Raw genomic sequence first — 11840 nt, forward strand, 5'->3', positions numbered from 1 at the left:
TGCAGTCAGCCGCTCTACACTGAGCTACACACCCATGCACACAATTTGACTAGTCCTCTATTTGACCTATTTTCATTCAAAATTTCACTCCTAACTGTGTCGTTTACAGCCAGCTCAATCGAGTCGTCCTCTAATGATTCTTACTAAACTTATCTATCCTACCCGAGGATCGAACTCGGAATCTCCATCTTAGGAGGGTGGCGCCTTATCCATTGGGCCAACAGGGCGATGATTCAACTACCGATCATGTTGATGTCTGTGACTGTTTCGCCGATTACATGAGTGATTAGTCTACCTCTCGAAAATTCCTTGATGGAAATTTTGCGAAGGTTCAAAGGGCACGCCCGGATTTAAACCGAGGACCTGCTGATCTGCAGTCAGCCGCTCTACCACTGAGCTACACACCCATACACGCAATTCGACTAGTCCTCCATTTGACCTATTTTCATTCAAAATTGCACTCCTCACTGTGTCGTTTACAGCCAGCTCAATCGAGTCGTCTTCTAATGATTCTCAGTAAACTTATCTACCCTACCCGAGGATCGAACTTGGAATCTTCACCTTAGGAGGTTGGCGCCTTATCCATTGGGCCAGCAGGGCGATGATTCAACTTCCGATCATGTTGATGTCTGTGACTGCTCCGCCGATTACATGAGTGATTACTCTACCTCTAGAAAATTCCTTGATGGAAATTTTGTGAAGGTTCAAAGGGCACACCCGAATTTGAACCGAGGACCTGCTGATCTGCAGTCAGCCGCTCTACCACTGAGCTACACACCCATGCACACAATTTGACTAGTCCTCTATTTGACCTATTTTCATTCAAAATTGCACTCCTCACTGTGTCGTTTACAGCCAGCTCAATCGAGTCGTCCTCTAATGATTCTCACTAAACTTATCTACCCTACCCGAGGATCGAACTCGGAATCTCCAGCTTAGGAGGGTGGCGCCTTATCCATTGGGCCAGCAGGGCGATGATTCAACTTCCGATCATGTTGATGTCTGTGGCTGTTCCGCCGATTACATGAGTGATTACTCTACCTCTCGAAAATTCCTTGATGAAAATTTTGCGAAAGTTCAAAGGGTACGCCCGGATTTGAACCGAGGACCTGCTGATCTGCAGCATACATCGGACCGAGGCTCGATTGGATCGAGATATCGAAAATCGATCGATTGTTCGGTGCTAATCAATCGAGGATGCTGCGGCGGGCAGACGAATCGATTCGATTCGAGGAATCGATCCACCTCGAAATTCGAAATTCATTGAAATGCTCTCCTACGTCAGCATTGAGGGTTACTTATAGGGTCTACAGCACCTGTCATATTATTGCAACAATTCAGGATGCCTTTAGCAAAGCACTTCCACGAGAAGAAAAAGTAAGGGTCGAGGCTAGACCGCTCAGTTGATAGCCACAGGCACTGGGAGGCTGTCTGATTATCTGACTCGGATAGACTCCATCAGCGAGATACTGAATATCCGCGCACGACCTTGCTGTTCGCCCGAGGCGAGTCGCTTTGCTGTGGCACGCTGCCAATTGCGGCGACAGCCAGATATTCTGCAGATGCCGATTCCCCGGGTCGGAAGGATGGTATTCCCCGGGTTCGGTCAGATTGCGCGTTTGCCTCGAGCCTCGACGAACCCTCGAGATAGTTCTTCGGTAATTCAGAAGAAGATTATCCAAATACTATTTCTGAGCATAATCCACACCGCAAATTCAATATCCCTAGTAGCGGCTACTAAGTAGCCTAATAACTCTAATAGTTATCGCATATAGCATAGGTTCAAAAATCCGGATTCTTCGCCCCGCCCCTAAATTACTCAATCCGTCCCTAAATATGCCACATGCGTTCTAAAGTTGGATGAGTCATCCGCTATCGTTACAGCTTCTCTGAGACTGACAGTTTCTGTCTCAGTGACCCATACCAGTATGCTTAGCTAATAAATGTAGTTACGTGGTGGAGTTCAGTACGCTCAGTACGTGTTCAGGGCGGCCATTGGCCGCCGGCCAAGATCAGTAGATAGCACGGCTCAACACAACGATGTGAAACTAGATTGATCATTGCGTCGGCCAAGGTTTCGAAACGTTCAAGCCAGTGGCTGGTCAAGTTCGAACATGTATCTTTCAGACGGCCAGGGTCAAGCGTGATGCACATGAGTTTTCCTCAAGATGTCATGGCAGTCAACAAAGCCACGTGACATGCTTGCAGTGAAGCTTCAGGGACGCTCGGGTAGCTTGAAAAGTTAGGGGCCGGTACGAGTCATTTAGGGGCAGATTGGGCAATTTAGGGGCGGATTGAGTACCTTAGGGGCGACGAATCTAGGGGCGCGGATGAGCAGGTGCCGGGTTTCAGTGGTTCCATTGTGCGCAACTTTTCGAAATAGAAAATACATAAAAATGCCGGAGCCTTGGATCGAACCGGCGCCCCTAAATCGAAAGAATCGATTCGAGATCGATTCTCGGTTACCGGTATCGATATTGGACCAATCGATTGTATAACCTCTGGGACCGAATCGATTCGAGATCGAGCCTCGAAACTCGAAAAGTTCAGAAGTATGATCTGCAGTCAGCCGCTCTACCACTGAGCTACACACCCATACACAGAATTTGACTAGTCCTCTATTTGACCTATTTTCATTCAAAATTTCACTTCTCACTGTGTCGTTCACAGCCAGCTCAATCGAGTCGTCCTCTAATGATTCTCACTAAACTTATATACCCTACCCGAGGATCGAACTCAGAGTCTCCACCTTAGGAGGGTGGCGCCTTATCCATTGGGCCAGTAGGACGATGATTCAACTTCCGATCATGTTGATGTCTGTGACTGTTCCGCCGATTACATGAGTGATTACTCTACCTCTCGAAAATTCCTTGATGAAAATTTTGCGAAAGTTCAAAGGGCACACCCGAATTTGAACCGAGGACCTGCTGATCTGCAGTCAGCCGCTCTACCACTGAGCTACACACCCATACACAGCATCTGACTAGTCCTCCATTTGACCTATTGTCATTCAAAATTTCACTTTTCACTGTGTCGTTTACAGCCAGCTCAATCGAGTCGTCCTCTAATGATTCACGTCATGCCGTTCGCAGTTGATGGAGGTTCTGTGATGGGAGTTTTGGCAATATGTCACGGGCGAGGGTGGATCTCACAAACCCATGTGAGAAGCAGTCCACGTCCGTGACGCATTCAGTGCCCGGGATAAAACACGGCTATACCAATCAGCCACCGTGCAGATCCCGGGTGAATGCCCCCCATCTCAGATAGAAAAAAAAAATATAAACACCGTCACACCCAAGATAGCTCGTCTGATGCCTAACTAAGAGTGCTTGAGGGTTCCCAACAGGAATTCTCAAGCACTTTGGGGAACTTTCTCTGTTCTTGGGTGTGTGGTCCGAAGGTGATCAGACTGGATCACTGCTTTAGCAACGACTTGACGTCTTGCTTTTCTCTTGAAATTCCGTCATCTGTCTTTCGGCTATCCGTGAACTTGCTCTCTTGGGAGACCTTCACTCACGTCATGCCGTTCGCAGTTGATGGAGGTTCTGTGATGGGAGTTTTGGCAATATGTCACGGGCGAGGGTGGATCTCACAAACCCATGTGAGAAGCAGTCCACGTCCGTGACGCATTCAGTGCCCGGGATAAAACACGGCTATACCAATCAGCCACCGTGCAGATCCCGGGTGAATGCCCCCGCCTCATGTTGCCAAACCTCTCCCGCGTGCATGTTCGAAGCTCCATACTTGAATGCCCAACGGGTTAATTGAAGGTGTTAGCAAGTTCACGCCTGGGTTTTATGTCAGTGATCTGATCCCTTCCGCCGTTCTCGGGTCCCCAACCCATGAAACACAGGTGTGGCCTTGTTACTAATCACTCTTAAACACAAATCCTAGTGATCCCAGAAACACCTTATCCGACCATCCTCAGACTATGCGGGCAGCGGGCCTCGATCACAATTACTTATGAGTTCGTGACTCACGGTCCGTGAGTCACGGACTTATATGGAGTTCACCTCCTATCCACCTAGTCCAGAGGGCGGTGTACGTATTCTCTCACTATAGCTGCTCCGTGCCTGGCGAGTTTTTTGACCTCCTCGTCCCCATATGTATGGATCATCGCGTCTTGGCGCCACCGCGATATTCCTTTGGTAATTGGCCTTGGTGCATCGGCACGCAAGTGATATACTGTCCCACTTCTACGGCAGGAATGACCAGAAAATTTCAGAGACTGCATAAGGTCCACCTCGCCAATAGAGTCCGGTAGAAACTGGGCAAAGCTTTCAACTTCCGCCGTAGACTTCTTATAGATTTTGTGAAAGATTCTGAGTGGCCTGGCCGTCGCGTCTCAGAGGCTAATCATAGTGTGGCAGCAGCACCATTTCCCCCTTTGTTCGCACACATCCTTCGAAGCATTACACGAGGTCTCCACGTACTCAATCTTGTTGACTTTGGTGATACCGAGGTGTATTCTAATATGAGTCCCAGGACCCCAGGTAGTATCTCAGTGATATCCTGGCTTCTTACGCGCAGCAACTCGCCGGACCTTAAGCACGGTGATATCCCGCTGAGGAGAGCTGATCGTACAAGGCTTTTCTCTGGTTTGTCCTTGAACTGTGCCTCAGGACAGTCAAATAGGAACTCAACTGCACTCTCGAGCATTATGGCAGCGAGCTTGGCATCCCGCTGGGGCCTTATACCGTATAAGTTATACGTAAAACAGCCTGCATGGCTTGCTTAATAAGCGTTTCATCCGCGGCCTCCATGGTGCTAAAGCCTTCCAGTTTCTGCAAAGTCCTTAGGGCTTTAATTCGCTTCTGTACCGAGGTCGAATTCAGCTCAGTTACATCCAACAAACATCTGATGTATCGGATAACTTTACCAGCGTTGAGAGGGGAGGACAATCCCATTTCGTAGACCTCTCTTCTTGCCCTTTCGTAGCCTCTTCTTGTGTCCTCACTTATCGAGAGCCCTAGTAGCTCCAGATTCTGAGCAGTAGCCTCAGCTGAACCGTATGCAGGCTGAATCTCGTTCCACTTCGTGAAGGCGGAGTTTTCTGACATGGGGAATGTAGCGGTCCAACGATGACGGACAAATCTGGCATCCCTTTAGTTGGGCCCACTCAAATTGACAGGAACTCGGTCGGGTCCGCAAACGAGAAACCGAGCACTATGAACCCACGTTAGTCGTGAGCCACAACTTCTGACAAAGGTGATGTCTTACAGACTTGAAGAGGAGTGAACGCCACAGCTTTTTTAAGGACTTAACGTGGCACCTGCCGCCACGACCTCGGCATTTGACCGGTGGATACCAACGAAGCACGAGTTAACCTAGAGATATCATCAGCTATGCTGTTCAAGGTCCCGGCAATATGATGAGCATTGAGTCGGTAACGGAAGTCGCCGAATCTCCAAACGACGGAAGCAAGGCTCATAGAGCGCGACCTGAAGCTTCTTAGTACTGACACCGTACAAGTGTTGTCAGAGAAGCATCTGATATAAGTCACCCACGGAGCACATATTGCCCGGATGTACTCGCAGCCATAATAGACTGCGAGTAGTTCGAGGAAATTACTATCACCGCTGACGAACTTCACTGGTTCCAGCTCGGCAGGAAGTTGATCATCGAGCCGATTCCTGCGCTCATACCAAATCTGCCTCCAAATCTCGGGATTTTCCTCCATATTTATCGAAAACTATCTTAGATTCCGAGTATCGCATCGTGGAAAGAAGTCCCTACCCAGACCGCATCCAGAGGCATCGGTCACCAATAGATGCTCATCCTTGTAGTCAATGTATGGATTATGTTTGTTGTGACTGCGAGTGAAGGTCTCGGCGGACTTATGTAGCTCTAGGCGCCTGGTTGGTTATATTCTGACGCTCCGAAGAGACGGTCGCTGGCTCAGGACCATCAGTACTTCATAGAGCTTATCCAATTTGGGCCGTATTTCGGGAATCCAACCTGTACACCAGTTTATGCGGCCAACAAGCGTCTCCAGCGTTGCTCGCGGTATACATAGCTGATCGGATAGCAACACAGCGATTATCTTATCTCTTTTGGTCACCGGCACGCTGAGTTCGATATCGTTATTCTCCCCGATATCCAGTGGATATTATCCACCCGATAACCAAGTATCCTTCCATCACTCCTCAAAGCGTGGGTTTTCGTCAGCTCAATAGGTATTCCAAGTGTATTCCAGGAGCAGGCTGAATACCAGACAGAACCTCGCCTTGCTTGTGGCCATCGTATAGTCATCCACATATACGATCGCTCGAAATACTGTAGTAACAATCTCCGGGGCAGCCATTCGCAATGCACAGTCCAATAGGCGTTTTACACAGCGTAGGCTCGCCTCCCGGAAACGCTCGGGGATGTTACGAGGCCGAAAGGCAGGCAATTGTGCTTGAAGGCTTTGCTGGGATCCCGAGGGTCCAGAGAGCATAGGAATCCGCGTTCGCTCGATTCCGCACTAATCAATTTGAACGCTGATACTATGTCCCATTCTAACAACCAAACTTGGCTATCCTCATCTCCAATACTAGGGGTTGGTCGCGGGACATTAGCCAATAGATCGTAAACATCCCGGAACCTAGGGAGACAGCGGGTTGTTTTCAGGCCACGGACAGTACCGTCTTCGCCTTTGCTTTCGAGTAGAGCTCCAGTACGTACGGTAATATTGATACCACTCCTCCTGAAGTCGTCCAATTGTCGGATGGCTTTAAATTCCTTCCCGTTTTTCCACATCACATGAACTTTCGACAACGCCTTGCAGTCTGGACTCGTCGGATTAATCTCTGATAACCGGCCTAGCCGAAGCTCCTTCGCTATGAGCTCTTCGAACAGCCTATACATATCTGGAGGAATGCTGCCCTGCGGCCAGTCGTGTAGCCTCAGCTCCTCGAGTTTTTCGCCAGGCCACCGCACGAAGGACGGCTCATCCTTCTTTGGTTTGCCAAACTTGTCAGTATCGACTGCTGGCCATTCCGCATTTACTCGAACCGGGATCAAGAGGCCAATTGGTGCTCCCTCAGCTACCATCCGGCAGATATCCGCGTCTTCACCGGGCGACTCCGTCGTTGCTCCTTTACCAGGGGCCGTACTGAGGCAGAGTTCTTCTAGCAGTCTAGCGCGTAGAGTGGACGGGGGGGCGGCCAGCTCTCCCAGCTCCGATTTATTGATGTCCTTCGCGACCGAGATGAAAGTGGTCAAGTCCTCAAGGAGATCATTGGCCACACTATTGAGTGAAGCTCCATCATCGGCGTTCCACTCCACACTCATCTCGGATTGCTCTTCCCGAGAGCTGGCGAAGAAACGATCTAAAAAGTCCTTTCGGGCCGCACAGAACCTCTCTGTGTGCTTAATTAGAATCCCAGAAGTACTCTCTATTAATGGCAGCTCAGATTCTCGAAACTCGAACTTGTCCCACTGCCCTGAGTACCCGGAGCCATCTCGAGGCTTTCCCTCCACCGCTGCGGCTGATAATTCCTGGGTCGACGTCACCCAAGGGTGATCTTCAGGCTTGCTGCCCAACTTTCTGCGCCTATCTCGCTGTTTCTTCGCTTGGGTAGACCTCACGTGTGGCATTTCCCAAAGAAGAGTCTCTTTGTTAAGTGGGAACCAAACTGAACGACAGTTGTTCCGAGAACGACGTTTCCTCCGTCCCATTTATGGTGTTATGACCACTAGGAACGGCACCGACGCAACGCAGCAGCGACCAGTTTTGACTACATGATAATCAAACTTCGGAAAATGGCGGAAACTCAGCTTCAACAGTGTTGGATTGGCACCAAACCAATGCCGCAGCTATTGGTTCTTAGGGTTCTTCCTTGATGGTTCATCCTTCACCTGCCCAGTCCTAGGGCGTTTATCAGACCCGAAGCTACTGTCCTTCTCCCCACCTTGACCGTTCTGCCAATAAGGCTTAGATTGGGGGTCGCCGAAATGTTTACGATAACGGCAATCCCTACCAAAGGGACAGGATTGGCGAGTGAAACGGCAAGTGTCAGCACCGAAGTGCATAGCGCTCCCTTGCCTACGTATACCCTTGCCCGAAGGTGGCCTGGGTATGCCAGATTGGCTCATCGCCGGTTTAACCAAGGCTACAGCTATCAACTCGTGAGACTGATCGGATCTTAAATAGGTACCGAAGGCAGAGTCGACTTGGAGAGAAGGGTCAGTGTCCCGCAGGCGGGTGACCCCTTGTGGCAAGGCCAGCCTGTAACCCTTATCACACTCGACTGCTGCCTCGAACGATCGTGACCTCGCTAACCAGAGCAACCGGCTCAGATAAGCAACCGTGTCTTCTTCAGCTTCGAGAAGATCTCGAGTCGAGATCTGGTCGAGATTCTCGACCACGACGACACCACCACCACCACCACCACCATAGTTTTTGTTGGCATCGACGACTTCGCTGGCAGTACCGGGACTTTTGGTGGATGAGCTGGCAGACTTCGCATCGGCTACCTCCGTCATAGTGGTTGTTTCGGACTCTCCGTCGAGTCCCCCATATGCACACCTTCTCAATAGTTCGTCGGTCAGCTCCTTGTCCTCCAGGGCCGCCTCGAGCACACCCACGGTACTAATACCCATGTCGACACAAACAGTCGACGCTTTCTCAGCCAAGTCGGGGAAAACTTCGCGGAAGAGGTCGGGCGTGCTGGGCGTGGTAGACATATAAAAACAATCTGCGACCAGCTCACGTAAATCGTAGCATGACCCAATACTCGTCTAGCTGAATTCTGTGGCAGAGTTTCTGCCTAGCCTGGCACGCGAAGCTAAGGTCCACAGCTCGGTCACCGAGCCTCGGTGGAGAATACAGTGTCGCAGTCACTATCTCTAGGGCAACGAGAGATTGAGCGGACACGGAGGCAAGTCGACGAGTGGTCAGCCACGCGAGGCGGCCGTCCTAAACTCGTAGAGCCACTCTAGCCCGATCAACTCTGGGTATCAGCTTGGTCTAACCCCGAGACAGAGACGCACAGAACCCAGGTCTCATGATGAGACTAACATCCCGCCGGGATGATCCCGGCAGGGCTACTACTCGAGACCACCTCGAGAGTCACGACAGCTTCCGCTTGTCGTTCTTTACCCCACCATCCCGCCACTGAGGGAGTGACTAAATCATGGTGTCGACCATGTGATATTGTTATCAACAATTCGTTGACGTCCCAATGGTTCGGACCCTACGCCATAGGTCGGTGCTGTAGGGATAGCGAGCCCAGCCTATATTCGACGGTCGAATTTCGACCTGCCACTTCAGGGCGACACATGACTGGGCCACGTTGGTTCCCTACCAAGTCCCAGTCAGTGCTTAAAACACAACATATTAAGTGAAACCGCACAATGATGGAAAAATTAGTCTTAAACCTGCCACTTCATACACGATATTCGATGAACCTGAAGAAAAGAAGCAAAGGGATGAAAGGAAAGAACCAAGAAGACTGAAAGGAAGAAAGAAAGAGGCAAAAAAAAATATAAACACCGTCACACCCAAGATAGCTCGTCTGATGCCTAACTAAGAGTGCTTGAGGGTTCCCAACAGGAATTCTCAAGCACTTTGGGGAACTTTCTCTGTTCTTGGGTGTGTGGTCCGAAGGTGATCAGACTGGATCACTGCTTTAGCAACGACTTGACGTCTTGCTTTTCTCTTGAAATTCCGTCATCTGTCTTTCGGCTATCCGTGAACTTGCTCTCTTGGGAGACCTTCACTCTCGAAAATTCCTTGATGGAAATTTTGCGAAGGCTCAAAGGGCACGCCCAGATTTGAACCGAGGATCTGCTGATCTGCAGTCAGCCGCTCTACCACTGAGCTACACACCCATACACACTATTCGACTAGTCCTCCATTTGACCTATTTTCATTCAAAATTGCACTCTTCACTGTGTCGTTTACAGCCAGCTCAATCGAGTCGTCCTCAAATGATTCTCACTAAACTTATATACCCTACCCGAGGATCGAACTCGGAATCTCCACCTTAGGAGGGTGGCGCCTTATCCATTGGGCCAGCAGGACGATGATTCAACTTCGGATCATATTGATGTCTGTGACTGTTTCGCCGATTACATGAGTGATTACTCTACCTCTCGAAAATTCCTTGATGAAAATTTTGCGAAAGTTCAAAGGGTACGCCCGGATTTGAACCGAGGACCTGCTGATCTGCAGTCAGCCGCTCTACCACTGAGCTACACACCCATGCACACAATTCGACTAGTCCTCTATTTGACCAATTTTCATTCAAAATTTCACTTCTCACTGTGTCGTTCACAGCCAGCTCAACCGAGTCGTCCTCTAATGATTCTCACTAAACTTATATACCCTACCCGAGGATCAAACTCGGAGTCTCCACCTTAGGAGGGTGGCGCCTTATACATTGGGCCAGCAGGGCGATGATTCAACTTCCGATCATGTTGATGTCTGTGACTGTTTCGCCGATTACATGAGTGATTACTTTACCTCTCGAAAATTCCTTGATGAAAATTTTGCGAAAGTTCAAAGGGCACGCCCGGATCTGAACCGAGGACCTGCTGATCTGCAGTCAGCCGCTCTACCACTGAGCTACACACCCATGCACAGAATTTGACTAGTCCTCCATTTGACCTATTGTCATTCAAAATTTCACTTTTCACTGTGTCGTTTACAGCCAGCTCAATCGAGTCGTCCTCTAATGATTCTCACTAAACTTATATACCCTACCCGAGGATCGAACTCGGAATCTCCACCTTAGGAGGGTGGCGCCTTATCCATTGGGCCAGCAGGGCGATGATTCAACTTCGAATCATCTTGATGTCTGTGACTGTTTCGCCGATTACATGAGTGATTACTCTACCTCTCGAAAATTCCTTGATGGAAATTTTGCGAAAGTTCAAAGGGCACGCCCGGATTTGAACCGAGGACCTGCTGATCTGCAGTCAGCCGCTCTACCACTGAGCTACACACCCATGCATACAATTCGACTAGTCCTCCATTTGACCTATTTTCATTCAAAATTGCACTCCTCACTGTGTCGTTTATAGCCAGCTCAATCGAGTCGTCCTCTAATGATTTTCATTAAACTTATCTACCCTACCCGAGGATCGAACTCGGAATCTCCATCTTAGGAGGGTGGCGCCTTATCCATTGGGTCAGCAGGGCGATGATTCCACTTCAGATCATGTTGATGTCTGTGACTGTTTCGCCGATTACATGAGTGATTACTCTACCTCTCGAAAATTCCTTGATGGAAATTTTGCGAAGGTTCAAAGGGCACGCCCGGATTTGAACCAAGGACCTGCTGATCTGCAGTCGGCCGCTCTACCACTGAGCTACACACCCATACACACAATTGGACTAGTCCTCCATTTGACCTATTTTCATTCAAAATTTTACTCCTCACTGTGTCGTTTACAGCCAGCTCAATCGAGTCGTCCTCTAATGATTCTCACTAAACTTATCTACCCTACCCGAGGATCGAACTCGGAATCTCCACCTTAGGAGGGTGGCGCCTTATCCATTGGGCCAGCAGGGCGATGATTCCACTTCGGATCATGTTGATGTCTGTGACTGTTTCGCCGATTACATGAGTGATTACTCTACCTCTCGAAAGTGATGAATACGAAGTAATCAAGGTTAGTTACAAGACCAGAGTCACCGGTGCGAAACAACCACACAAAAAAAATCGAGAGTGCGGTAACTTGTGTCGTTGGCGAGCGAAGTAGACGTTACAGTACTGCATAGTTACGATCGCGAGAAACATCTGAGAGGCTTTCCGTAGCCTGTACTCCAGGCCTGTTGTGAGTAGCGTCGCATATGTATACCTTCCCCTCCGCAGTTGCGTCGCGGGCTCGTTTATCTTCTCCCCGCCCCC

At 49.5% G+C, this 11840-nt stretch overlaps 2 protein-coding genes and 17 non-coding genes across 19 annotated transcripts; all 19 read right to left on the bottom strand.

Moving 5' to 3' along the window:
* Positions 1 to 154: 154 nt before the first annotated feature.
* Positions 155 to 227, bottom strand: Pmar_PMAR024614. The gene has a single exon. It is a non-coding gene; the product is annotated as a tRNA-Arg (tRNA).
* Positions 228 to 335: 108 nt separating this feature from the next.
* Pmar_PMAR024615 lies at positions 336 to 407 on the bottom strand. The gene has a single exon. It is a non-coding gene; the product is annotated as a tRNA-Cys (tRNA).
* A 120-nt stretch (positions 408 to 527) lies between these two features.
* On the bottom strand, positions 528 to 600 carry Pmar_PMAR024616. The gene has a single exon. It is a non-coding gene; the product is annotated as a tRNA-Arg (tRNA).
* Positions 601 to 708: 108 nt separating this feature from the next.
* On the bottom strand, positions 709 to 780 carry Pmar_PMAR024617. Its single transcript has one exon. It is a non-coding gene; the product is annotated as a tRNA-Cys (tRNA).
* Positions 781 to 900: 120 nt separating this feature from the next.
* Positions 901 to 973, bottom strand: Pmar_PMAR024618. The gene has a single exon. It is a non-coding gene; the product is annotated as a tRNA-Arg (tRNA).
* Positions 974 to 2715: 1742 nt separating this feature from the next.
* Pmar_PMAR024619 lies at positions 2716 to 2788 on the bottom strand. The gene has a single exon. It is a non-coding gene; the product is annotated as a tRNA-Arg (tRNA).
* Positions 2789 to 2896: 108 nt separating this feature from the next.
* Positions 2897 to 2968, bottom strand: Pmar_PMAR024620. Its single transcript has one exon. It is a non-coding gene; the product is annotated as a tRNA-Cys (tRNA).
* A 3362-nt stretch (positions 2969 to 6330) lies between these two features.
* Positions 6331 to 7275, bottom strand: Pmar_PMAR024621 (hypothetical protein; the record flags this gene model as incomplete). Its single annotated transcript, XM_002778455.1, has 1 exon — positions 6331 to 7275. The coding sequence occupies one exon, from the start codon at positions 7273 to 7275 to the stop codon at positions 6331 to 6333; it is 945 nt and encodes a 314-aa protein (XP_002778501.1).
* Positions 7276 to 7800: 525 nt separating this feature from the next.
* Pmar_PMAR024622 (hypothetical protein) lies at positions 7801 to 8670 on the bottom strand (the record flags this gene model as incomplete). The annotated part of the gene is made up of 1 exon (XM_002778456.1): positions 7801 to 8670. One exon carries the CDS (start codon positions 8668 to 8670, stop codon positions 7801 to 7803), a length of 870 nt encoding a protein of 289 aa, XP_002778502.1.
* A 1074-nt stretch (positions 8671 to 9744) lies between these two features.
* On the bottom strand, positions 9745 to 9816 carry Pmar_PMAR024623. Its single transcript has one exon. It is a non-coding gene; the product is annotated as a tRNA-Cys (tRNA).
* Positions 9817 to 9936: 120 nt separating this feature from the next.
* On the bottom strand, positions 9937 to 10009 carry Pmar_PMAR024624. Its single transcript has one exon. It is a non-coding gene; the product is annotated as a tRNA-Arg (tRNA).
* Positions 10010 to 10117: 108 nt separating this feature from the next.
* On the bottom strand, positions 10118 to 10189 carry Pmar_PMAR024625. The gene has a single exon. It is a non-coding gene; the product is annotated as a tRNA-Cys (tRNA).
* Positions 10190 to 10309: 120 nt separating this feature from the next.
* On the bottom strand, positions 10310 to 10382 carry Pmar_PMAR024626. The gene has a single exon. It is a non-coding gene; the product is annotated as a tRNA-Arg (tRNA).
* A 108-nt stretch (positions 10383 to 10490) lies between these two features.
* Pmar_PMAR024627 lies at positions 10491 to 10562 on the bottom strand. The gene has a single exon. It is a non-coding gene; the product is annotated as a tRNA-Cys (tRNA).
* Positions 10563 to 10682: 120 nt separating this feature from the next.
* On the bottom strand, positions 10683 to 10755 carry Pmar_PMAR024628. Its single transcript has one exon. It is a non-coding gene; the product is annotated as a tRNA-Arg (tRNA).
* Positions 10756 to 10863: 108 nt separating this feature from the next.
* Pmar_PMAR024629 lies at positions 10864 to 10935 on the bottom strand. Its single transcript has one exon. It is a non-coding gene; the product is annotated as a tRNA-Cys (tRNA).
* A 120-nt stretch (positions 10936 to 11055) lies between these two features.
* Pmar_PMAR024630 lies at positions 11056 to 11128 on the bottom strand. The gene has a single exon. It is a non-coding gene; the product is annotated as a tRNA-Arg (tRNA).
* Positions 11129 to 11236: 108 nt separating this feature from the next.
* Pmar_PMAR024631 lies at positions 11237 to 11308 on the bottom strand. Its single transcript has one exon. It is a non-coding gene; the product is annotated as a tRNA-Cys (tRNA).
* A 120-nt stretch (positions 11309 to 11428) lies between these two features.
* On the bottom strand, positions 11429 to 11501 carry Pmar_PMAR024632. The gene has a single exon. It is a non-coding gene; the product is annotated as a tRNA-Arg (tRNA).
* Between the last annotated feature and the right edge of the window lie 339 nt (positions 11502 to 11840).

The sequence above is a fragment of the Perkinsus marinus genome (assembly GCF_000006405.1).
Source record: "Perkinsus marinus ATCC 50983 genomic scaffold scf_1104296949386, whole genome shotgun sequence".
Lineage (NCBI taxonomy): Eukaryota > Perkinsozoa > Perkinsida > Perkinsidae > Perkinsus > Perkinsus marinus.